The 23,528-nt window shown below is 51.5% G+C and overlaps 1 protein-coding gene across 1 annotated transcript in view; it reads left to right on the top strand.

Annotated features, from left to right (window-relative positions):
* RHOD (ras homolog family member D) overlaps nt 1-23,528 on the top strand; it is a 123,319-nt gene that overhangs the window by 60,339 nt on the left and 39,452 nt on the right. Inside the window, exons 3-4 of the mRNA XM_086953274.1 lie at nt 304-413; nt 1,054-1,188. Of these exons, the coding sequence (XP_086809400.1) occupies nt 304-413; nt 1,054-1,188 (245 nt within the window). The remainder of the gene's footprint in view (nt 1-303; nt 414-1,053; nt 1,189-23,528) is intronic.

Here is a 23,528-nt window from a genome sequence, read left to right as displayed (position 1 = left end):
CACATTCTAGCTGGCCAACGCTTGCTGCCATTAGCAAGCAAGCCGGAGCCTAGAGTACCCCAAGAAATATAATACAGGACTGTCTTCTACTTCGTAACACTGCTTATCTCTTCCCTTCCCAAGACACTGAGGTTCCCCTGGTGTGACCGGGCATGTGTGTGTGTGACTGTGCGTGCATGCGTGCGTCATCTGTGTGATCAGGAGTGACAGCCCTCTCCCTTTAGCCGAGGAAGCTCCCTTTAATGGTAGGACGGAGAACTGTGCCAAGTTACAAGCAGTAACAGGTGTTCTTTCTCCTTTCAGGCCAGGAGGATTACGACAGGCTCCGCCCCCTCTCCTACACCGGAGCCAATGTCATCTTGATCTGTTACGATGTGACGAACCCTGGCAGCTTTGACAATGTCCTGATAAAGGTAAGCATTAAATATGTGCGGCCTGGTCATCATACCTACACCGTCCCACAGCCAATACTCCTACACCATCCCACAGTCAACCTTCTACACCGTCCCACAGCCAGCGCCCCTACACCGTCCCACAGCCAGCTCCCCTAAACCCGTCCCACAGTCAGCACCCCTTTACCATCCCACAGCCAGCGCCCCTACAATGTCCCACTGCGACCAATCCTACACCGTCCCACAGCCAGCAATCCTACACCGTCCCACAGCCAGCGCTCCTACACCGTCCCACAGCCAGTGCCCCAACACTGTCCCATTGCCAGCGCCCTTACACTGTCCAACAACCAGTGCTCCTAAACCGTCCCACAGACAGCGCTCCTACGCCGTCCCTCAGCCAGCGCCCCTACACAGTCCCACAACCAGCACTCCTACACTGTCCAACAGCCAGCGCCCCTACAGCGTCCCACAGCCAGCGCCCCTACAGCGTCCCACAGCCAGCGCCCCTACACCGTCCCACAGCCAGCGCCCCTACACCGTCCCACAGCCAGCGCCCCTACACCGTCCCACAGCCAGCGCCCCTACACCGCCCCACAGCCAGCGCTCCCATTTCGCCATGCAACTCAGCACAGAAACTAACCCTCCTGCTCTCTGCCTGCAGTGGCACACGGAGGTGAATCACTTCTGCAAGGGGGCTCCCATCCTCCTCGTTGGCTGCAAGACAGATCTGAGGAAGGACAAAGTGCGTCTGAGGAAGCTGAGGGAGGAAGGCTTGGAGCCCATCACCTATCAGAAGGTGAGTGCCTCACAGTGCCCAAAGTGCCTCCCACTGGCATTAACCTTTTGCTGGAGTTAAAGAATATAAACCAGCTTGTCTTGATTCCACATCATGCCTTTCTATTCAAACACTGTTCACTTCCTGTATCTTTATCTCATGCTTACAGGTTGTACTTCATCCCTGATTTTTGGATCTGGCCTTCCAAGCAGCTTTTGCCTGTAGGTGAAAGCCACTTGTGGGCTAAGAGACAGCCCGTTGATTACTGTTGTTTGCTTCCATTACTACCGCTTGTTGCTTACCATCGTTTGGTTCTATTGTTACCCCGTTACTTACCATCATTTGGTTCCATTGCTACCTCCTGTTGCTTACCATTGTTTGGTTCCATTACTACCGCTTGTTGCTTACTATTGTTTGGTTCTATTGTTATTGCCTGTTGCTTACCATCATTTAGTTCTATTGTTACTGCCTGTTGCTTACCATCATTTAGTTCTATTGTTACTGCCTGTTGCTTATCATCATTTGGTTCCACTGTTACCTCCCATTGCTTAGCATAGTTTGGTTCTATTGTTTATTGCTTCTCCTTCTTCTCTGCCTCCTTCAGTGCTTACCATTGTCTGGTTCTATTGTTACCGCCCGTAACTTTCCATCATTTGGTTCCATTGTTACCACCTGTTTCTTACCATCATTTGGTTCCATTGTTACTGTCCGTTGCTTACCATTGTTTGCTTCAATTTTTACCATCCTTGCTTACCTTTGTCTGCTTCCATTGTTACCACCCTTTGCTTACCATCGTCTGCTTCCATTGTTACTGCCCGTTGCTTACCATCGTTTGCTTCCATTGTTACCGTCCGTTGCTTACCATCGTTTGCTTCCATTGTTACCGCTGGTTGTTTATCATCGTTTGCTTCCATGATTACTGCCTGTTGCTTACCATCGTTTGCTTCCATTGTTACCGCCCGTTGCTTCCCATTGTTTGCTTTCATTGTTACCACCCCTTGCTTATAGTTTGATTCCATTGTTACTGCTCATTGCTTACCATCATTTATTTCCATTGTTACTGCCCGTTGCTTACCATCGTTCGGTTCCATTGTTACCACCCTTTGCTTACCATTGTTTGCTTCCATTGTTACCGCCCTTTGCTTACCATTGATTGCTTCCATTGTTACCACCCGTTGCTTACCATTGTTTGCTTTCATTGTGACCACCCCTTGCTTACCATCGTTTGCTTCCATTGTTACCGCACGTTGCTTGCCATAGTTTGATTCCATTCTTACCGCACGTTGCTTTCCATCGTTTAGCTCCATTGTTACTGCCCGTTGCTTACCATTGTTTGCTTCCATTGTTACCGCGCTTTGCTTACCATTGTTTGCTTTTACTGTTGCTCTCATTTGCTTGCTTCTTAGTTCATTCCTTGCCTTCCTCTTCTCGTGTCTTCTGGTGCCTTCCTGTGTTTGTTCCTCCACTAGAATATAGTCTGCTGCTGTTGATTTCTGCTCAGAAGGCATGGACAGCAGGGAAAGATGAGGAGAGGTGAGAAGGCAGATGGGGCAGAACCTGCTGAGAGCAGGGCTGGAAATGCAGAAAAGTTTACTTTGGGGACCTAAAAACTGAGTGAAGGAGAGGGGTCATCAGAGAGGGGAGTCGTGTGAGGTGGTGCCTTGAGACCAGAGCCAATGGCAGTCGGTCTAGGCATTATTTGTGACAAAAAACTGCCCCACAGAATTGGCAACAAGTTAAAATGTAGCAATAAGGTGTTCTACTTGTTCTAAATGGTCACAAACAGACTTCCTTTTAAGACAGCTGAGGAGTTTAGTGATGCCTTAGGGAGTCTGTAAAGATGGGGATACCTCAGGGTAAGAGGCCTAAGGGAAGTAACTAAATTTATAAAACACCATCGTCCCATCCTTCTCCTCCTCTTCATCCTCTGCCATATGCCTTCCACCTCAGTCCTCTTCTTCCTGACCCTCTTAGACATGCTCTAGTTTTCCTGAGCCGCCTGGTCTTCCTGCTCTCCAGCGTCCTAGTCACAGCTCCTTTGACGCTCCTGGTCCTGTTTCCGATCCACCGTCCCATGGTTCTCTTTCTGCCCTGCCAAGGCCGGTCAGGGCTCTCCTGGTTAATGCTCTTCCGGGTTCTGGTCTCGTGGGCCCACCCTTCCTGGTCCATGTCCTCCTAGTCCAGGTTCTCCTGGTCAATCAATCAATCAGTAGATTTGGAGAGCGCTACGTGTCACCCGTGAGGGTATCTAGGCGCTGGTCCTAGTTCAGGAGTTCTCCTCATCCTCTTGGTTTTCCTGGTCTTGACAGCACCTGCCCTCGGAGCAGGGAGAGGCCCCAGGGTACTTTGATGAACCCGCATCCTGTGGATAAAAGGAGCGGCAGTGAGGAGAGGGACTGTCCAGTTTAGGGCAGTGCGACTGGTGCAGCCGCACCAGGCGCAAACTTTGGTGGGGGCGCTGTGTTTAAAAAGTGCTATTGTCTTAAAAGCAGGGGAACTTCCTTGTGTCCAGCAGTTTTCAGGCAACAATAAAAATTTCAAGATAACTGTGGTGATTAACATTCCTACGGTCGCAATTTTGACTGGTGGCAGTTTTCACTCATAAAGTAGCAGGAGGGTTAATGTGCCTGCTGCAGAGACTGTGTACCATGCAGATTGCACAACTGAGTGTGAGTGAACTATGAGTGGCGCTACAAACAATGAAATGTATGTCAGAGAGGAGCTATAGAGAGATGGGGGACACCGATGGAGGGTGCTGGGGAAGGGAATCCGAAGAGGAGGTTGTGGGGGCGCCGAAAATGATCGTCGCATCGACTGGGCACCACATGCGCTAGCCGGCCCTGACTGCGCGAAAAGCTTCACGTTTTAATGATCAGCAGAATTCTAAACAAGAAAAAGTGAGGGACTAAGAGAGTACACGTCAGTGACGTGTTGTGGATTAAGTTAAGCAGAAACAGGAAACTTCCATTAAGCTACAAGAGTAGATTTATTTAAGAGCACAGCTGAGCGAACACCTCGCCAGCTGACCAGACCATCAACGGACAAGAGTGGAACACTCAAGTACAAGCTAGAATACTCAACTCCGAACACCTTCACTTCCAAATACACATCGACCCCAAGACCACACTCAGAGGCACCCTCCTCTACAGACCACCAGGACCCCGCGCAAAATTCAGTGAAGACATCACGGACTTCATCACTCCACACGCGCTCCCCTCCAAAGACTACATCCTTCTGGGAGACCTCAACTTTCACCTCGAAAAGATCAACGACCGCAACACCACCACCCTCTTGGACAACCTCGCCAACCTCGGACTTAAACAACTAGTCACTTCCCACACCCACATCGCAGGTCACACACTCAACCCCATCTTCACCTCCAGCAATCATGTCTCCTTCAGCCACACTACGGATCTCCTCTGGACTGACCACAGCTGCGTTCACTTCACCTACAACAAGCCAAAACCCAACAACAACCCCCAACCAACCCTGCAAAGAAACTGGAACAAAATCACCACCGACCAGATCTCCGCATCGCTCCTTCTAAACACCCCAGCCCACTCTTCTAACCCAAACCAAGCCGCCGCCAACCTCTCCCTATGGCTATCCAACACCGCCGACACCTTAGCACCACTGAAAATACGTCAAAGCAAACCTGGCAGCAAGAAGGCCTCATGGTTCAACGACGATCTTAAGAAGTCCAAGAAACTCTGCCGCTCCCTTGAAAAGGCCTGGAAAAAAGACCCAACCACTAGCACCAAGGACGCCTTCAAAAACGCCACCCGCACTCACCACCAACTAATCCGAAAGGCCAAGAAAACAGCATTCAAGGATCGACTTGACAACAACGCCCACAACAGCAAGGAACTTTTCAACATCGTCAAGGAATTTTTCAACCCCTCGGCCAACTCCAACGACATCACCCCCTCTCAAGCCCTCTGCGACTCCCTAGCCTCATTCTTCCACAACAAGATTGCAGACATCCACAACAGCTTCGACAACCAACCCGGAGACCAACCCACCCAACCATTTGCTGAACACTCTCCCCCCATGAACACCCTCAACGACTGGAACCCAATCTCTACTGAGGACACAATCCGCCTGATGAACTCCATCCACTCAGGTTCCCCCACAGACCCATGTCCTCATCACATCTTCAACAAAGCAGACTCCGTCATAGCACCGCACCTCCGAGACGTCATCAACTGCTCCTTCAACTCCGCCACCTTCCCGGAAAGCTGGAAACACGCTGAACTCACCGCCCTTCTGAAAAAACCCACAGCGGACCCCACCGAACTCAAAAATTACCGCCCCATTTCGCTCCTTCCATTCCCGGCCAAAGTCATCGATAAAGCCGTCAACAACCAGCTCGCCGCTTTCCTCGAAGCCAACAAATCCCTCGAATCCTCACAATCTGGCTTCCGAGCAAAACACAGCACTGAGACCGCCCTCATCGCAGCAACAGACGACATTCGAACTCTATTGGACAATGGAGACACAGTCGCCCTCATCCTCCTCGACCTCTCGGCAGCATTCGACACAGTTTGCCACAGCACCCTGTTACAACGCCTCAATAACATCGGAATACAAGGAAAAGCACTTGAATGGATCACCTCGTTCCTCACCGGAAGAACCCAGAGAGTCCGCCTCCCACCATTCAAGTCCGAGGCCACTGAAGTCATCTGTGGCATACCTCAAGGATCCTCACTCAGCCCCACCCTCTTCAACGTTTACATGAGCCCCCTCGCGGCCATCGCCCGCCAACACAACCTCAACATCATCTCTTACGCGGATGACACTCAACTAATCCTTTCTCTCACCAATGACCCCAGCACCGCCAAAACTAACCTACACGAAGGAATGAAAGAAGTTGCCGAATGGATGAAACAAAGCCGTCTGAAACTGAACTCAGACAAAACAGAAGTCCTCATCTTAGGTACATCCCCCTCTGCATGGGACGACTCTTGGTGGCCGGAAGCCCTTGGAAAAGCACCCATCCCGACAGACCACGCACGGAACCTAGGCGTCATCCTGGATTCTTCACTCTCAATGAACAGACAAGTCAGCGCTGTTTCCTCATCCTGCTTCAACATTCTTCGCATGCTCAGAAAAACATTTCGCTGGATCCCCACCGAAACAAGGAAAACAGTCACCCATGCTCTAGTCACGAGCCGACTGGACTACGGAAACACCCTCTACGCAGGTACGTCCGCTAAACTCCAGAAGAAACTCCAACGAATCCAAAACGCCTCAGCCAGGATCATATTAGACATCCCGCGCAACAAACACATCTCTGGTCACCTGAAAGACCTCCACTGGCTACCCGTCAATAAGAGAATCACCTTCCGACTGCTAACCCACGCACACAAATCACTCTACGACATCGGACCAGAATGCCTCAACTCACGACTATCCTTCTACACCCCCTCCCACAAACTTCGCTCTTCCAGCCAAGCCCTCGCCACTGTACCTCGCATCAACAAGACCACCATGGGAGGCAGATCCTTCTCATACCTGGCTGCTAAAACATGGAACTCACTCCCCGCTTACCTTCGCCTCACCCAGAACCACCTAGAATTCAGAAAGCAACTTAAAACGTGGATATTTGACAAGTAATCCTCCTCCCATTTCTAAGCGCCTTGAGACCCTCTGGGTAGGTAGTGCGCTATATAAATTATCTGACTTGACTTGACTTGACTTGACTTGACAAGTATTCTGGAAGGCTGGGGAAGAGGAAACACAATGACCACAGGTGGCCATGTTGTAAGAAGCACAAATATACAACATGACGCAGTTCCTGTCACGTCACAGGGCTTGTTCATATTGCCTGTGTAATATTTCCCAGATGTTGCCCTGCTTCAGTGTTCTTTGTCGTGTAACATAGGAGTCTTGTGTAACCCGCACTAAAAACAGAGTCGCCTCTAGGCGTGTTGAAGGTAAGTCGCCTCTAGGCGTGTTGAAGGCGAGTTCGGGGTGTGAAAACTTGTTAATGACATAACATGATTGACGGGTCTGTATTGAGGCTGGAAGCAGTCTGTGTTTCTCTTTCTGCTTGTCACTAGGCCATAAAAGTGTTATGAAGGCAGGCTCATTCAATCATTGGCCTCTCTGCAGAGTGCACAGAGCAATGGGCACATATGTGCCAATGTAATTACATGGAAAGTGTCTGGAGGGGGTACACAGATGTTGAAATATTGCCAGCGCCAAAGGAGTCTAAAGTGCAGAGTTTAAATGTGAGGAGGAAGTGTGTGTGTGTAAGAGGATGATGAAGCTGAGGGTTCAAGAAGGTGAGAGTAAAAAGATTTCGATGAAGAAGAGGAAGATATGAAGTGTCAGACTTGAGGAACTTTAGAAAGAGACATAGGAGAAAGCTGAGAGAGGCTGCAGAGGAAAGTGATGTGAGGGGGAGGAGTGAGCGCCCCAGTTACTCCAAGGCTACGCCCCCTTCAGCCAACCAGTGTAATGTGTAATGCCCCAGCTCATATTTTCACATATATCATCTTCAGAATTTAAACATTGCCAATCTCATTATTCACTGCTATGTCATTGTTAATTATTCTTCTGATATTGACTAAAAAGTAGTGTAAAGTGTTTTAGGAATCGCAGAGTGAGGCAACTAAAAACGAATCTATTGGCGGGCTGTGCCCAGCTCTAAAATGTAGTTCATGTCTTTTTTGGGAAACACACGACGTAGATACACAGACCACACCTCTTGCAAAGAGATCCTGTGTATGCTTCTGTGGCAACGCCCCTTTCAGAGACCCTCCCCCCACTGCTTCAAAGTGAAAGTAAAAGCAAACAGTACTCAAGAAGAGGCCAAAAGAAGGGAGGGCCAGGGGTGTAACACAAAATGATGTCGGATCCACACCCATAGCTAACAGGCCACGACCCTTTCAGAGACTCTCCCCTCAATCAATCAGGGAGATTAAAAGCGCACTACTCACCCCTGAGGGTCTCAAGGCGCTGGGGGAGGGGAGGGGGTCCGCAGTTCCGTTCAGTTGAAAAGCCAGGTTTTGAGTGCCTTCCTGAAGGTGTTCAGGGAGGGTGCGCGGCTGATGTCGATCGGTAGTTCGTTCAAGGTCTTGGCCTCGATGTAAGAGTAGGCTCTTCCCGCTGCTGCGGATGCGTGGGGTCTCAACTAGGACGAGGTTGGCATATCGGAAGTTTCTTCTGGGTATGTGGAGAGTGATTCTATTGTTTAGGTATTGGGGTCCGGTGTTGTGGAGGTCTTTGTAGGCGTGGGTGAACATCTTGAAAGTGACTCTCTTCTCAATGGGGAGCCGGTGGAGATTCCAAAGGTGTCGGCTGATGTGTTCCTGTCGAGGGGACCCTCCCCCACTGCTTCAGAGTGAAAGTGAGAGCAGAAAGTACTCAGGAAAGGCCCAAAAGAGGAGAGGGCCAGGGTACTCAGGAAGGATGTATGATGGCACATCGCAAACGGTAACATCGTATGCTCTCACATCGCCGTTTTTAGATTGCATGTCCCTTTACATCGCAAGTGATTACAACGCACCCAATCACGTCGCATCCCAATTGAAAAGCATGCAAAAGAAATTCACACCGCATACAAACACCCCGCATGTTTCTAAATCTCGATTTTTACCTCAATTCGCATTCCCTCTGACCCTATGGCCTAAACTACACTGTAAGCAACGTATCAAACACACTACGACCCCCTAAAGCCTAAAAGTGTATTATTTACAACCCTTAACCCTAAGCCCTAACCCTAAACCTTAAAACACTGCCATATACGCCCCTTAACCCTAAGCCCTAACTCTAAAGCCTAAAACACTACCAGATTCAACCCTTACTCCTAAGCCCTAAAAGCCATAACCCAAATGTCTAAAACATTACCATATCCGACCCTTAACCCTAAGCCCTAAAAGCCCTAACCCAAATGTCTAAAACACTACCATAGCCGAACCTTAATCCTAAGCCCTAAAAGCCCTAACCCTAAAACCTAAAACACTACCATATCCGACCCTAAGTCCTAAAAGCCCTAACCCCTAATACACAAACATATACTACTATTAACCCTAAGCCCTAAAGCCTAAAACCCTCCTCCTCCACTACACTCCTCATCAACTCCCTAAAAGCCTAAAACACTACGGCTATATCGTCGTCCTTACCTGTCTCTCGTGGTTGCACATGCACTTCCGGCCATTTGGAGTACTTGTCAACCAAAACACACAAGTATTTAGCTGCCCCTTGGCTGTCCAATATTGGTCCTAGGATGTCAACCGCAATTTCCTCCCAGGGATCACGGGGTTGTTCAAATCTCCCTAACGCCGGTCTCAATGGTTTGAGTACCTTGTCTGCTCCCTGGCATTGGTCACATTCCCTTACATGTCTCTCAATTATGATGTCCATTCCTGGCCACCAGTACATCTGTTTCACTCTTGACTTTACAATGCCGAGGTGGCCTTCATGTAGTAGGTTCAGCAGGGTCGGGACTAGCTTTTCTGGCGGCACCACCTTGTCACTGCGATACAGGAATAATTCCTCCCGCACCTCATACAGTTTCCTAGGCACCTCTCTTAACCTTTTGTTTTCCGGCCATCCTCTGACGAGGTACTTCTTAACCTCTTCCAAGTTCACATCCTCTTCGTATGCTTGTTCCCACTCTTGTATGCTGATGGCTCTTACCATGTCTTCCATCACCGCTACTATTTCTTTGTTCTCCACTACAGGGGTGGGCGCTTCCTCTATGGCTGAGTCCCTGCTGAGGTAGTCAGACACTTTGTTGCCTGTCCCCGGGATGTACTCTAGTCGTACTTGTATTCTAGGAGTTTGAGAGTCATCTTCTCTATCCGCGGGGTGGCTGTGGCATGCCCACTTGAGGTGAGCACTTTAACCAACGGCTTGTGGTCAGTCTGTAAGCGAAACCTTGTGCCCCATAGTAACTGCCGGAACTTTCCCATGGCCCACGTGACAGCCAGCATCTCTTTCTCTATCACGCTGAACTTCTGTTCAGCATGCAACAACACTCTGGAAGCAAAGCTGAGTGTTTCAACTGTGTTGTCCTCCCTCTCTTGTGCAAGGACCGCCCCCAGGCCCTTTTCACTGGCATCAGTGGTGAGAATGGTGTTCCCTGCGGGATCATGTCCGTGTAAGGGCACGGCCTGGCTGATGTTCCCTTTCAGTTCCTCAAACTCTCTCTGAGCCTCGTCGTCCCACTGGAACGATGCCTTGTCCCTTATGAGTTGCCTTAACTTGTGCGTTTTCGTGGCAAAATGTTGGACAAATTTGCTGTAGTACTCGGCAATTCCAAGGAATGACCGTTCCTTGTCCTTGTTGGTTGGGGCTCTGGCCTCGCAGATTGCTTTCACATTGTCCCTCTTGGGAGTGATCCCTTGTTCGCTTATCTCGTGCCCCAGGTAGGTGACGGATGTCATGCCAAATCTGCACCTCTCCCATTCTGCTATTAGTCCTTTCTCCTGCAGTACGCCTAGCACCTTGTTCAATTTGTTGTCGTGGTCCTTACGGTCCTTCCCCATTATTAGGATGTCGTCCTGGAAGTACTGGTTGCCTTCGACGTCTTTGAACAGGCGGTGCATGAGTTTTTTGAACACCGCTGCGGCGGACGCCAGCCCGAAGGGCATCCTGCGGAACTGATAGCATCCTTACGGGGTGATGAAAGACGTAAGTTTCCTGCTTGACGGGTGTAGGTCAATTTGATGGTATGCTGACGTGAGGTCTACTGTGGAGAACCATTTCACTCCTCTAGTTTCCGCCAACATTTCCTCAATTCTGGGGAGCGGAAATTTCTCTACAACCAAGCATTTGTTCAACTCGCGCAGGTCCACACACAGGCGCACCTTGCCGTTGGGTTTCCTGGCGACCACCAAGGGAGCCAGCCACTCCGAGCTATCGATGGGCTCGATGATTCCTTGTTCTTCCAGCCGGCACAGTTCTCGTTGCACCGCTTCCCTCACTGCTATGGGCACATTTCAGACTTTGTGAGACACTGGCCGGGAGTCTTCTTTGAGTATGATTTTGTGCATGAATTTCTACAGTTTCCCCACTTTGCCTCCGAAGACCTTGGGGAATTCTCTTCTCACTCTCTCCAGGTCTGGCCAGCTTTCTATGTCCGTCAACAGTACTTGTTCCTTGCCCCCTGGGTCTAGTTTGATTCTGAGGTCTCATTGGTCTCTCCATCCTAGAATTGAGGGACCTTTCTCTGCCACGTACAACTTGCATGTAGCTGTCCTCCCTCTGAATTCGAACTTCAGGCTCCGGTATCCTACCATCAGAATCGGGTTGCTCGTGTATGACAGTCTTATGTCAGGTGGTTCTAGTTTGGGACCTAGGCTGGGTTTGAATTCCTCTTCCCATACTAACCTCTGCACTATGGTGTACGGGGATCCTGAGTCAATCGCGATTCTGATCTTGACTCCGCCTATTAGCATGTCTGCTCGCGGTTTGTCAGAGCGCTTGGTGTCAATGCCTAGCACTTGCTCCTCAATACACAGCACTCTGTCGTCTTCATCTGATTCCTCGTCAGCTCCTTCTTCAGGTCGTGGATGCGCTATGTATTTTACTACTGATCTCTTCTCTTTCCTTCGACACACTTTCTCGTAGTGGCCTATCAGGCCGCAGAACATGCACTTTGCGCGAAAAGCCGGGCAGCGTTTGTCTTGGGCTGCGTGGTTCGCACTCCCACATCTGTAGCACGTGGACTTGGTGTACGAGGACTGCTTCCCTGCTTGTCCGGGTCTTCCCGCCCATTTGTTGGTTCCTCTGCTGTCTCCGGGCGCCATCTTGTGTCTTCCCGGTGGCTCAGCGTCATCTACTTTGTTGACCATGATTCTTTGCGCACTCTCCTTTTTTGCGGCTTCAGCACATCGTTTCGAAAGTTCGGCTTTCTTCACTATCGCTATTACTTCCTTTAACGTTGCTTCACCGTGAGCCCACAGCTTGTCTTGTACATTCTTATTGGTGGTGTGCATTACAATCTGGTCTTTGATAAAGTCTTCTTCCAGCGCCCCGTACTTGCACGTGACTGCTAGTCTCCTCAGGGCTGCTACGTAGTCGTCAACCAATTCTCCTTCCCCTTGCTTCCTCTGTTGAAAGTTGAACCGATCAATGGAGACACATACCGCTGGGCGGTAGTGGGCGTCTAGGTCTTCTAGAGCTTGTTTGAAGACGTCTGCATCGGCTGCTTGTTGAGGCGTCGTCGCTATGTTCGTGAACACCCTTATACCTTCCGGGCCCAGGTTGTGCAGTAGTATTCGTTTCCTTCTTGCATGGGTGAATTTGTCACTGGATTCGTCTTCTAGGGCTTCTAGGTAGTTCTTGAAGTATTCCCTCCAGTCTTCCCATTTCATCTGGGGTTCACCTGGTTTGGGTAGAAACGGGATCGGTGCCGTGAGTGAGGACGCCTGGTTACTCATTCTGGCCTGTCTTTCTGGCACACCCTCCTGATTCCTGGGGCTGCCGGGCGCGCTGTTGTTCCTTCCCCGATTCCTGGGGCTGCCCGGTGCGCTGGCGTTCCCTGCTTGTGATGTGTTGGGGCTTGGTTCTCCTCTTCCCCCTTCCACGTGGTCTCCCTTTTCTGCCAGGGCCTTTGAGGGGACACTGCCGTCTTTCTACCGTGCTTCTGCGTTGGTTGTTGCGTCACTTGCCTCCTGGTTACGTGGTGTGCTTGTCTGGGTTTCTGCGCCTCTGCCAAGCTCCTCTCGTGCGTCCTGCGGTGACCTTGCGCCTTCCCTCTTCTTCTGCAGGGGGTTGGTGTCGGTTGGTGTGTACCCGGTTCCTTCTTCTCTCCACTGCTGTTCTTTTCCTTTGTGGGGACAGATCCCACTCCTCGTCGCCACTGTGGAGTCTTAAGTTCCCCTAAATAACCACACCGACTGCTGGGTGGAGGTTGCAAGATGTGTTTATTAAATACAAGCACTAATGAGAAGAGCGCCGGGCGTCTTACCCTAATCGCGCTCCGAGTCGCTCTGTCAAGGCGCGAACTGCCGTTTGCGCATGCGCACCAGTGCGCGCTCTGCTGTGTGCGTGTTACGTCACACGCACGCTGGCGCGGCTAGAGCGCTGACACTACAGTCTGCTGTATCCGTTGTAAGTGCCCGCGATCTAATGGCGCCTCCGATGTAATGGCGTGCGTAGTGAACGCACGCATTGTAACGTAGCGTGTGTTGTGACGGCACGGGACATAAACGCATGCGATGTGACGCATGTGTTGCGATGGTCGTTCGCCCTCAGGAAGGGCACAAAAGAAGACAGGGCCAGGGGTGTGACATCAAATGCCCCCCACACCCCTGCAGAAAGTGAAGAGGGGGCCGAGTCTCCCACACCTCACAGATGTATGTTGGCTTGAAGGTTGGGAGCTCTCTCGCGCCGCAGGGGGTGCAGGGCATGAGTTATACCCAGGGAGGGCAGGAACAGATGAGGTGCGAGGGCTCCAGGATCTGCTGGGACAGGATAAAAGGAGTGACAGCGGGGAGGGCTGAGAAAGAAGAACCAGGCAATGGGGAAAATGTAGAAAGGCCTGTGAATGAAGGGGACAGACCTACTGACAAAGGAGAAAACCAGAGGAATCCCGTTGAAGAGCAGGCAGTGCCCAACGCGTAGCAACCAATGGTGCAGCAGGTATAGTGGCACCGGGGCCAGGAGCCCTGAGGGCTCACTGAACCCACCCTGATACTGCTGGGGTACTGCCAGTAGCTGTCGAAGGGGCGTTTTCCTGCTTACACCTGGTCCATCCTTACCAGAGGCCCCTGGGTGGAGCTCACCTCCAGGGGCTTCGAGGTGCTCCTGTGGAGACAGAGCGCTGCAGCCAGGGCCCATCCTTACCAGAGGCCCCTGGGTGGAGCTCACCTCCAGGGGCTTCGAGGTGCTCCTGTGGAGACAGAGCGCTGCAGCCAGGGCCCATCCTTACCAGGGCCCCCTGGGCGGAGCTCACCTCCAGGGGCTTCGAGGCGCTCCTGTGGAGACGGAGCGCTGCAGCCAGGGCCCCGGGTGAGGCTGGGGTGAACCTCCCCTCGTGCTCCGCCCCGGGCTTCATGACTAACCAGGGGAGGCCGCGTGCATGGAAAATTCCTCCTGGGAGATCTGACCTGTTTAATCACGCAGACAATTAACCCCGCAGAGCCAATGAAAGAGGGAGGTCTGTGGAGTACAGCAGCGTGGAGGAACCAGGCACAGAGCAGGGGAAGGGGGGGGGGGGGCTGAGGGGGGTGGCAGAACCAGGAGCAACAGAGGGAGGAGCATACAGGAGAACCAGGCACAGAGCAGGGGAGTGGGAGGGACAGAACCAGGAGCAACAGAGGGAGGAGCATACAGGAGAACCAGGAACAGAGCAGGGGAGTGGGAGGGACAGAACCAGGAACAACAGAGGGAGGGGCATACAGGAGAACCAGGAACAGAGCAGGGGAGTGGGAGGGACAGAACCAGGAACAACAGAGGGAGGATCATACAGGAGAACCAGGAACAGAGCAGGGGAGTGGAAGGGACAGAACCAGGAACAATTGAGGGAGGGGCATACAGGAGAACCAGGAACAGAGCAGGGGAACGGGGGGGGCAGAACCCGGAACAACGGAGGGGCATACAGGAGAACCAGGAACAGAAAAGGGGAGCCAGGAACAATTACAGGGGGTCGGGGGGGCAGAACCAGGAACAACAGAGGGAGGGGCCTACAGGAGAACCAGGAATAGAGCAGGGGAACCGGGGGGGTGGGACAGAACCAGGAAAAACAGAGGGAGGGGCATACAGGAGAACAAGGCACAGATCAGGGGAACCGGTGGGGGGGCATACAGGAGAACCAGGAACAGAGCAGGGGAGCAGGGGAACAGGGAACAATTAGAGGGGGAGGGGCAGAACCAGGAACAACGGAGGGAGGAGCATACAGGAGAAACCAGGGACAGAGCAGGGGAACGGGGGGGGGAGGGACAGAACCAGGAACAACAGAGGGAGGGGCATACAGGAGAACAAGGCACAGATCAGGGGAACCGGTGGGGGGGGCAGAACCAGGAATAACAGAGGGCGGGGCATACAGGAGAACCTGGAACAGAGCAGGGGAACAGGGAACAATTAGAGGGGGAGGGGCAGAACCAGGAACAACAGAGGGAGGAGCATACAGGAGAAACCAGGCACAGAGCAGGGGAACGGGGGGGGGGGCAGAAACAGGAACAACATAGGGAGGGGCATACAGGAGAACAAGGCACAGATCAGGGGAACCGGTGGGGGGCAGAACCAGGAATAACAGAGGGAGGGGCATATAGGAGAACCAGGAACAGAGCAGGGGAACGGGGGGTGGGCAGACCCCGGAACAACAGAGGGAGGCGCATACAGGATAACCAGGCACAGAAAAGGGGAGCCAGGAACAATTACAGGGGGGGGCAGAACCAGGAACAACAGAGGGAGGGGCATACAGGAGAACCAGGAACAGAGCAGGGGAACCGGGGGAGAGGCAGAACCAGGAACAACAGAGGGAGGGGCATACAGGAGAACCAGGAACAGAGCAGGGGAACGGGGGAGGGACAGAACCAGGAATAACAGAAGGAGGGGCATACAGGAGAACCAGGAACAGAGCAGGGGAACCGGGGGAGGGACAGAACCAGGAACAACTGAGGGAGGGGCATACAGGAGAACCAGGAACAGAGCAGAGGAACGGGGGGGCAGAACCCGGAACAACAGAGGGAGAGGCAAACAGGAGAACCAGGCACAGAGCAGGGGAACCGGGGGAGGGACAGAACCAGGAACAACTGAGGGAGGGGCATACAGGAGAACCAGGAACAGAGCAGGGGAACCGGGGGAGGGACAGAACCAGGAATAACAGAAGGAGGGGCATACAGGAGAACCAGGAACAGAGCAGGGGAACCGGGGGAGGGACAGAACCAGGAATAACAGAAGGAGGGGCATACAGGAGAACCAGGAACAGAGCAGGGAGTGGGAGGGACAGAACCAGGAACAACAGAGGGAGGGGCATACAGGAGAACCAGACACAGAGCAGGGGAGGGGGGAGGGACAGAACCAGGAACAGAGCAGGGGAACGGGGGGACAGATGCAGGAACAGGGGGAGGGGCATACAAGAGAACCAGGAACCGAGCAGGGGAGGGGGGAGGGACAGAACCAGGAACAACAGAGGGAGGGGCAAACAGGAGAACCGGGCACAGAGCAGGGGAACCGGGGGAGGGAGAGAACCAGGAACAACTGAGGGAGGGGCATAAAGGGAGAACCAGGAACAGAGCAGGGGAGCGGGGGGGACAGAACCCGGAACAACAGACGGAGGGGCATACAGGATAACCAGGCACAGAAAAGGGAAGCCAGGAACAATTACAGGGGGTCGGGGGGTTAGAACCAGGAACAACAGAGGGAGGGGCATACAGGAGAACCAGGAACAGAGCAGGGGGACCGGGGGAGGGGCAGAACCAGGAACAACAGAGGGAGGGGCATACAGGAGAAACAGGAACAGAGCAGGGGAGCAGGGGAACAGGGAACAATTAGAGGGGGAAGGGCAGAACTAGGAACAACAGAGGGAGGAGCATACTGGAGAACCAGGGACAGAGCAGGGGAACGGGGGAGGGACAGAACTAGGAATAACAGAGGGAGGGGCATACAGGAGAACCAGGAAAAGAGCAGGGGAACCAGGAACAATTAGAGGGGGAGGGACAGAACCAGGAACAACAGAGGGAGGAGCATACAGGAGAACCAGGAACAGAGCAGGGGAACGGGGGGGACAGAACCAGGAACAGGGGGAGGGGCATACAAGAGAACCAGGAACCGAGCAGGGGAGGGGGGAGGGACAGAACCAGGAACAACAGAGGGGGGGGCATACCGGAGAACCAGGCACAGAGCAGGGGAACCGGGGGAGGGACAGAACCAGGAACAACTGAGGGAGGGGCATACAGGAGAACCAGGAACAGAGCAGGGGAACGGGGGGGACAGAACCAGGAACAACAGAGGGGGTGGCATACAGGAGAACCAGGCACAGAGCAGGGGAACCGGGAGGGTGGGACAGAAACAGGAACAGGGGGAGGGGCAGACAGGAGTACCAGGAACAAAGCAGGGGAGCCAGGAACAATTAAAGGGTGCAGAACCAGGAACAACTGAGGGAGGGGCATACAGGAGAACCAGGAACAGAGCAGGGGAGCCAGGAACAATTAAAGGGGACAGAACCAGGAACAACAGAGGGAGGGGCATACAGGAGAACCAGGAACATGAGTAACAGAGAGGAGACCCAGCATATAGCTAGGAGAAGCAGGGACAGGAGAAATAGTGGGTGTGGGGGAGCACACCCAGAGCCAGAAGAACCAGGATCAAGAGAGAAAGGAACAAAAGTCAGGAGAACCAGGAATAAGAGCAACATATGTGGAGGAAAGCCAGAATAGCTCCCCAGTAGAGCTAGGGACAAAAGCAACAGAGGGAGCAGTTATGTCGGCACAATAAGAAGAAGAACCAGGATCAAAGAGTGACAGATGTCTGTCAAGCACCAGGATAACCAGGAACAAGGGAATGAGAGAGACAAGAAAGCCAGCACAGAACCAGAGTAACTAGGAACAAGAGCCTCAGAGATCAGACAAGAACCAGGATAATGAGGAACAAGAGTAAGAGACGGGGGGAGAAGCCAGCACAGAACCAGAGGAACCAGGAACAAGAGAGAAAGAAACAACGTCAGGAGAACCAGGAACTAAAGCAACAGATGTGGAGCAAATCCAGCATTGAACTAGGAGAATCATGAACAAGAGACATAGAGGGCCCGATTCACAGAATGAATTTAAGACTCAATCCTAAACTTACTACTATTTTGGTATTCACAGAATGCACTTACTACTTTTGGCATTTACAGAATGAACTTACTACTTTTGGTATTCACAGCGAGTTTGGATTTTGTCTTAAGTTTGTCTTAAGACAGACTTAAGACAAAATCCTAACTTAAGTCTGTCTTAAGTTTGTCTTAAGACAAACTTAAGACAAAATCCTAACTTCTGTGAATACCAAAAGTAGTAAGTTCATTCTGTAAATGCCAAAAGTAGTAAGTGCATTCTGTGAATACCAAAATAGTAGTAAGTTTAGGATTGAGTCTTAAGTTCATTCTGTGAATCGGGCCCCATAGGGTACAGCAAAGTCACCACAGAACCAGGACAACCAGCAACAAGAGCAACATATATCAGGCAAGAACCAGAAATAAGAGCAACAGAGGGGGAGCAATCCAGCACAAAGACATGAGAACCAGGATCAAGAGAGAAAGGAACAAAGCCAGGAGAACAAGGAACTAAAGTAACATATGTGGAGCAAATCTAGCACAGAGACAGGAGAACCAGTATCAAGAGAGAAAGGAACAACGTCAGGAGAACTAGGAACAAGTGCAACACAGGTGGAACCAAAGGCAGCACAGGGAAAGGAGAACCAGGAACAAGAGAAATATAGAAAGATGTGAAGTCAGGAACAGGAACAAGAACCAGCAACAAGAGCAACAGAAATCAGGCAATAACTAAGAATAAGAGCAACAGAGGGGAGCAATCTAGCACAGAGACAGTAGAACCAGGATTAAGCGAGAAAGGAACAAAGTCAGGAAAACCAGGAACAGGTGCAATACAGTTGGAAGTAAAGCCAGCACAGGGACCGATGAACCAGGAATAAGAGAAACAGAGGAAAATGTGAAGTCAGAAACAGGAACAAGAACCAGGAACACGAGAAGTGGAGGAAGATGCAGAGCAAGTACACAGGAAGGAGAACCAGGAACAAGACCAAGCAAGATGCAGAGCAAGAACGCAGGATAGCGCACCAGGAACACAAGAAACCGATGAGGAAGCAGAAAGGACAGTCTGTAATAAGAGTAGTAACAACAGAGTAAAAGCCTGGAATAGGAACAAGTACCACTGAGGAAGCAGGAATGCCAGGAAACTGCACCTCGGACCAGAAACAAGAAAAACAGCAGGAAACAGAAAGTGCGCCCACAGATAAGAGAACCAGGAATGAGAGCAATGAAGAGAAGTGCAGTGACGAGAAACCTGGGGAGAACTAGGGATGAGAGTGGTAGAAGATGTAGAGCCAGAACAAAGGATCAAGAACCAGGAAAAGAGCAGAGGGATGGGTGTAGCTGGGAAAGAACCAGGGATAAGAGCAGCCAAGAAGAGTGCAGTGCAGGAAACATGGGGAGAACCAGGGATGAGAGTGGGATAAGCAGACACACAACCAAGAGCAACAGAGGAAGATGTGGAGCAAGGGAACAGGAAGGATAACCAGGAACAGGAGCAACAAGGGGACCTGTTGAGCGATCGAACAGGCAAGAGAATCAGCAACAAGTGTGTGAGGAAATGGGATGTTTTGGTTGTTGTGGTGGTGTGACCTCACTGTGTAATACACTCTCAAACCCCTTCAGGCCGCTTAGGTTTCTTTTGTCAAACCTTAAGCTCAACCCTGGGCAGCTGTAGCACTGACCAGTGAGGCTTACACAAAGGAACAAGTGTAAAGCCTTAAAATAGCAGCAACACAATCGATGATAAATCGTCAAGACACCAAAGAAATCCAACACCAATTTATAAAAGTAGAACCTGCTCATCGTGGGAGAGGAGGCTTGGCACCTGGTCCCAGGATGTGCATTGTTTCAGACCCCGAGAGTAGCTTTCGACCCAGGGGTCCAGAACCATGAGGAAGCATTCGAAGGCCTTTGTGAGTTTCCCCAGGCCTCTTGCTGCTTTCAGCAACTGGTATAAAAGTAGACTGTATTTTTAGGTATTTTCAGGCACCACAAAGAAAAAGATCCACCGGAGGGCTCAGGTAATATAGAATTTACAAGATAGAATAAATCAAAGCATTTCACTCAACTGTGAACAAGCTTTGGCAAATTCAATAAATTGACACTTCGAAACCATTTCACAAAAAAAGTTTGGGCTTGGCGTAGTGCGGTCACCTAGAGTTACTTTAGGAAACCAATTCCAGTGGGGAGCTACACCGGGGGACCAGCAAAATCCTCAGAAACAGATACCTCCGCAGGTGAAGCAGCCTTCCAGGCACTTCTATCATTTGCAGGGCTCTCCCTTGGAAATCTCCCTGATGCTATAGGATGACGGATGTTGAATATGCTCAAAGGATGCTGTGGATGCCATGCGGATGATGGGAGTCTTGCTGCAACTACTCCTCAGTCCATGAAGGGGGTGAGGCAACCCTGGTCCCAGGGTCGATGTCCCTCCAAGTCCTTTCGGTGCTGACAGAATCCAGTTGCCACTGGATTACCAGTCACCCAGTATCGCGGTCACTGGCCCAATCCCTTCCGGGTCGATAACTCATCTTCTGGGGATCCTAGCTGCTTTTAAATGACACTCCCGTTTTCGGCGAATTCTCGTGTAACTTTATACATCAAATCTTAGTCTCTGGTGGTGTACGTCAGCGGTTGGTTGAAGATTTTGGGCTACCAATTTGCCCCAGCAGGCATCCTGGCTGTTGTGTCCCTGTGCTGTGAACAGGAGGCCAGCTCACTGACCCTGGGAGTCTCTTGGGTTGTGTTTGGCTCTGGAGATGTCTTCTCCTCGAGCTGCGTACAGCAGGCGCAGTCCCTCTCTTTTGCTAACCACCAGGTTCAGCAGGTGCAGTCCACTCCGGTGCAGCTTCTCTTTGCTCATTCTACGGTACAGCAGGGAAGTCCTTCCTTGGTCCTTCTCCTTGTCCAGTTGAGATCTGAGTTTGGGGCGCCAGGGTGCCCGACTTATGCTCAGGAAATGCACTCAGGGCAGGATGTGGTTGGTAGCCAATTGGTTACCAGGTTCCTTCCAACCTGATGATCACTTCCTGCAGAGTTTGGAATCTAGGCATCCCAGGATGCACCATTCTGCTCACTTCTAATATGGCAGTCCCTCTCTCCTGGCGTGTGATTCTCCCAAGCCCAACCCAGAGGTTTGAGTTTAAGGGATCTACACGCTACTGGAGACCCAGTTTGGCACCTGGTTTTCCCTTTCCTGCCCAAAGTGCCAGCTTGTGTGCCTGAACATTGCATGGACATGAGGACTTTCAGACCCGCACGCTTATCATGGTGTTGCAGTTCTTTGTTATGGCCAAATATTACGGCTGCAGACGCTAAAAACCTCCGGAGTAAGTGCCTGCGTTGTTATGATGCACAATGGTCTTGATACATATTTTCTTAGCTTTGTTAGTTGTGAGTCATTATTGGGTATGAGATCCCTGATATGATACTCGATTCTTCTGATAGGATATGTCGTAGTCAGCCTAAAAATGGGACTACCAACATGTGTAAGCTCCCGGATAGACGGAACCCCTGCTCTAAACTCTATAGCTATTACAATCGGGAGAGACCCTAAACTTACTTCGGACATGTCACTATACAGATAGCCGTGAAAAAGTCCAGGTGGACGAAACACATGTCGGCTGCGGCAATCTTTGGACAGCAGTGTTTGGAGTAAAAAGAATCATGTTTAAAACCTCACTTTGTGCGGACTGGAATTTATAACAGGCTATAAACTGGATAACTACCTGTGATTGAAACTGTGTGCTTGAGTGCAGTCATCTAAGTGTTTCCATTTGCCCTTCATAGGCGGCTTCTTCTTTTAAGCTTGCCTTTCGGGCCAGCACTTGTGTGGCTTCCTGTAGGAGGGAGTGGACACCTCCTTCAAGACCAGGACCTTACTGTATTATTTCCTGGGATTCATTAACGCGTCACCCCAGGTCGGCAGAAAGATGTCTTAGTACAGAACCCCGTGTTCAACAGTATGAGCACAGGAGACTGAAGGCAACACATTGGCAACTTTGCTCAAGTTGCGCACTGCAACTTGTCACTTTAATTTCAACCAAAGCATCAAGTTGAGCTTAATGTAACGGGTTGTTTGATACCTTGGATGACCCTCTGTCGTCACACCGTTCCAGAGTTAGCACAGCTGAGGGGTCAGTGTTTAAAGTCTGCAGTTGGTAATTGGGTGACAGGTTGGCATTTTACTATACGAACAGGTAAAATGACATGTTCTGCCCATGGAATATGTGGCATCCTGCCTTAAGACTCAATAGGCCTGCCATAGGGGTGACTTACACATATACCGGGGGAAGTCTGACTTTGCAATTGCTATAATTGGCAAAGTCGCACCAGCAGTTAAAACTGGTCTTCTGGCCTGAAAATGGCGGGCTGGGTGTCTCCTTTTACTCATGTCACACCCAGGGTGGCACAACTAGTGCTGCAGGCCCTGGGGTGATCCTCTAACTTACATGCCCTGGGTACCATTTACTAGGGACTCACAGGCAAGTTAGATCAGCCAATTTGGCAAAAGCCAATTTGACGCACCAGTTTAAGGGTAAGGGCGTAAAAAACTAGCAGCGTCAGTCCAAAAATAGGGAGGGGACCAAACAAAAAGAGGCATCTCCTTACAAAGAACAACTGAGGGACCTGTTGAGTGAGGGAACAAGAAGAGAACAGGGAAAGGGGCAACAGAGGGATCAGCGGCTTGAGGGAACAGGGAGGAGAACCAGAAACTGGAGCAACAGAGGGAGCAGGGGAGCAAGGGAACAGGAATGAGGGTCAGTGATGAGAGCACACATGGGAAGTGTAGAGTAAAGAAACAGGAAGGCGAGTGAGGAAAAGATCAGCAGAAAGATGCTGAGCCAGGAGAGAGGACGCAGAGGAAAGCAACAGAGGGCGACGGGTTTATGTACCTGTGGATGCTGCCAGCTGGCAGGAGCCAGTGCTTCTTGGCAGGCTCAAGGGCTTCCCTGACTCTGACGCAGGAGCCACCCAGCCATTCCTTGAAATGTTCCAGAAGCAGGAAGGTATGTGCTGAGTAGCGCGTGCCTGGGGTTCTAAAGCAAGTCCATGCAGCCCTCTGAGGGCGGAGGCAGGGAGCGCCTCGCCTGCAGGAGGCGCTCACTGGGCCACCCTGGGTGCTGCTGGGTCAGCACCAGGACCTGTCTTCTGGCTAGACTTGGAGCCAGGACACTTCCCCTGAGAGGGCTGTCAAAGGGCATTGGTGGCCTGGAGAGGCAGGGGTACCAGGTACCTGGGATTGGTGCAGGGCATACCCCATGCACCGTGCCCTCTGCACACAGCTGCAGTGTCTGCCCGGGTGTATGGTACATAGGGTATATGTGCATATTGTGCCCACTACACACAGCTGCAGGCTCTGCTCAGGGGTTCAGAGCATAGGGCACGGGTGCATACTGTGCCCACTACACACAGCTGCAGGCTCTGCTCAGGGGTACAAAGCATAGGGCACGGGTGCATACTGTGCCCACTACACACAGCTGCAGGCTCTGCTCAGGGGTACAAAGCATAGGGCACGGGTGCATACTGTGCCCACTACACACAGCTGCAGGCTCTGCTCAGGGGTTCAGAGCATAGGGCACGGGTGCATACTGTGCCCATTACACACAGCTGCAGGCTTTGCTCAGGGGTACAAAGCATAGGGCACGGGTGC

Source organism: Lissotriton vulgaris, chromosome 1_2 (genome assembly GCF_964263255.1).
Source record: "Lissotriton vulgaris chromosome 1_2, aLisVul1.2, whole genome shotgun sequence".
Classification (NCBI taxonomy): Eukaryota; Metazoa; Chordata; class Amphibia; order Caudata; family Salamandridae; genus Lissotriton; species Lissotriton vulgaris.
Note: the sequence above shows the minus strand (reverse complement) of the source record. Positions and strands in the feature narration are given on the sequence as shown.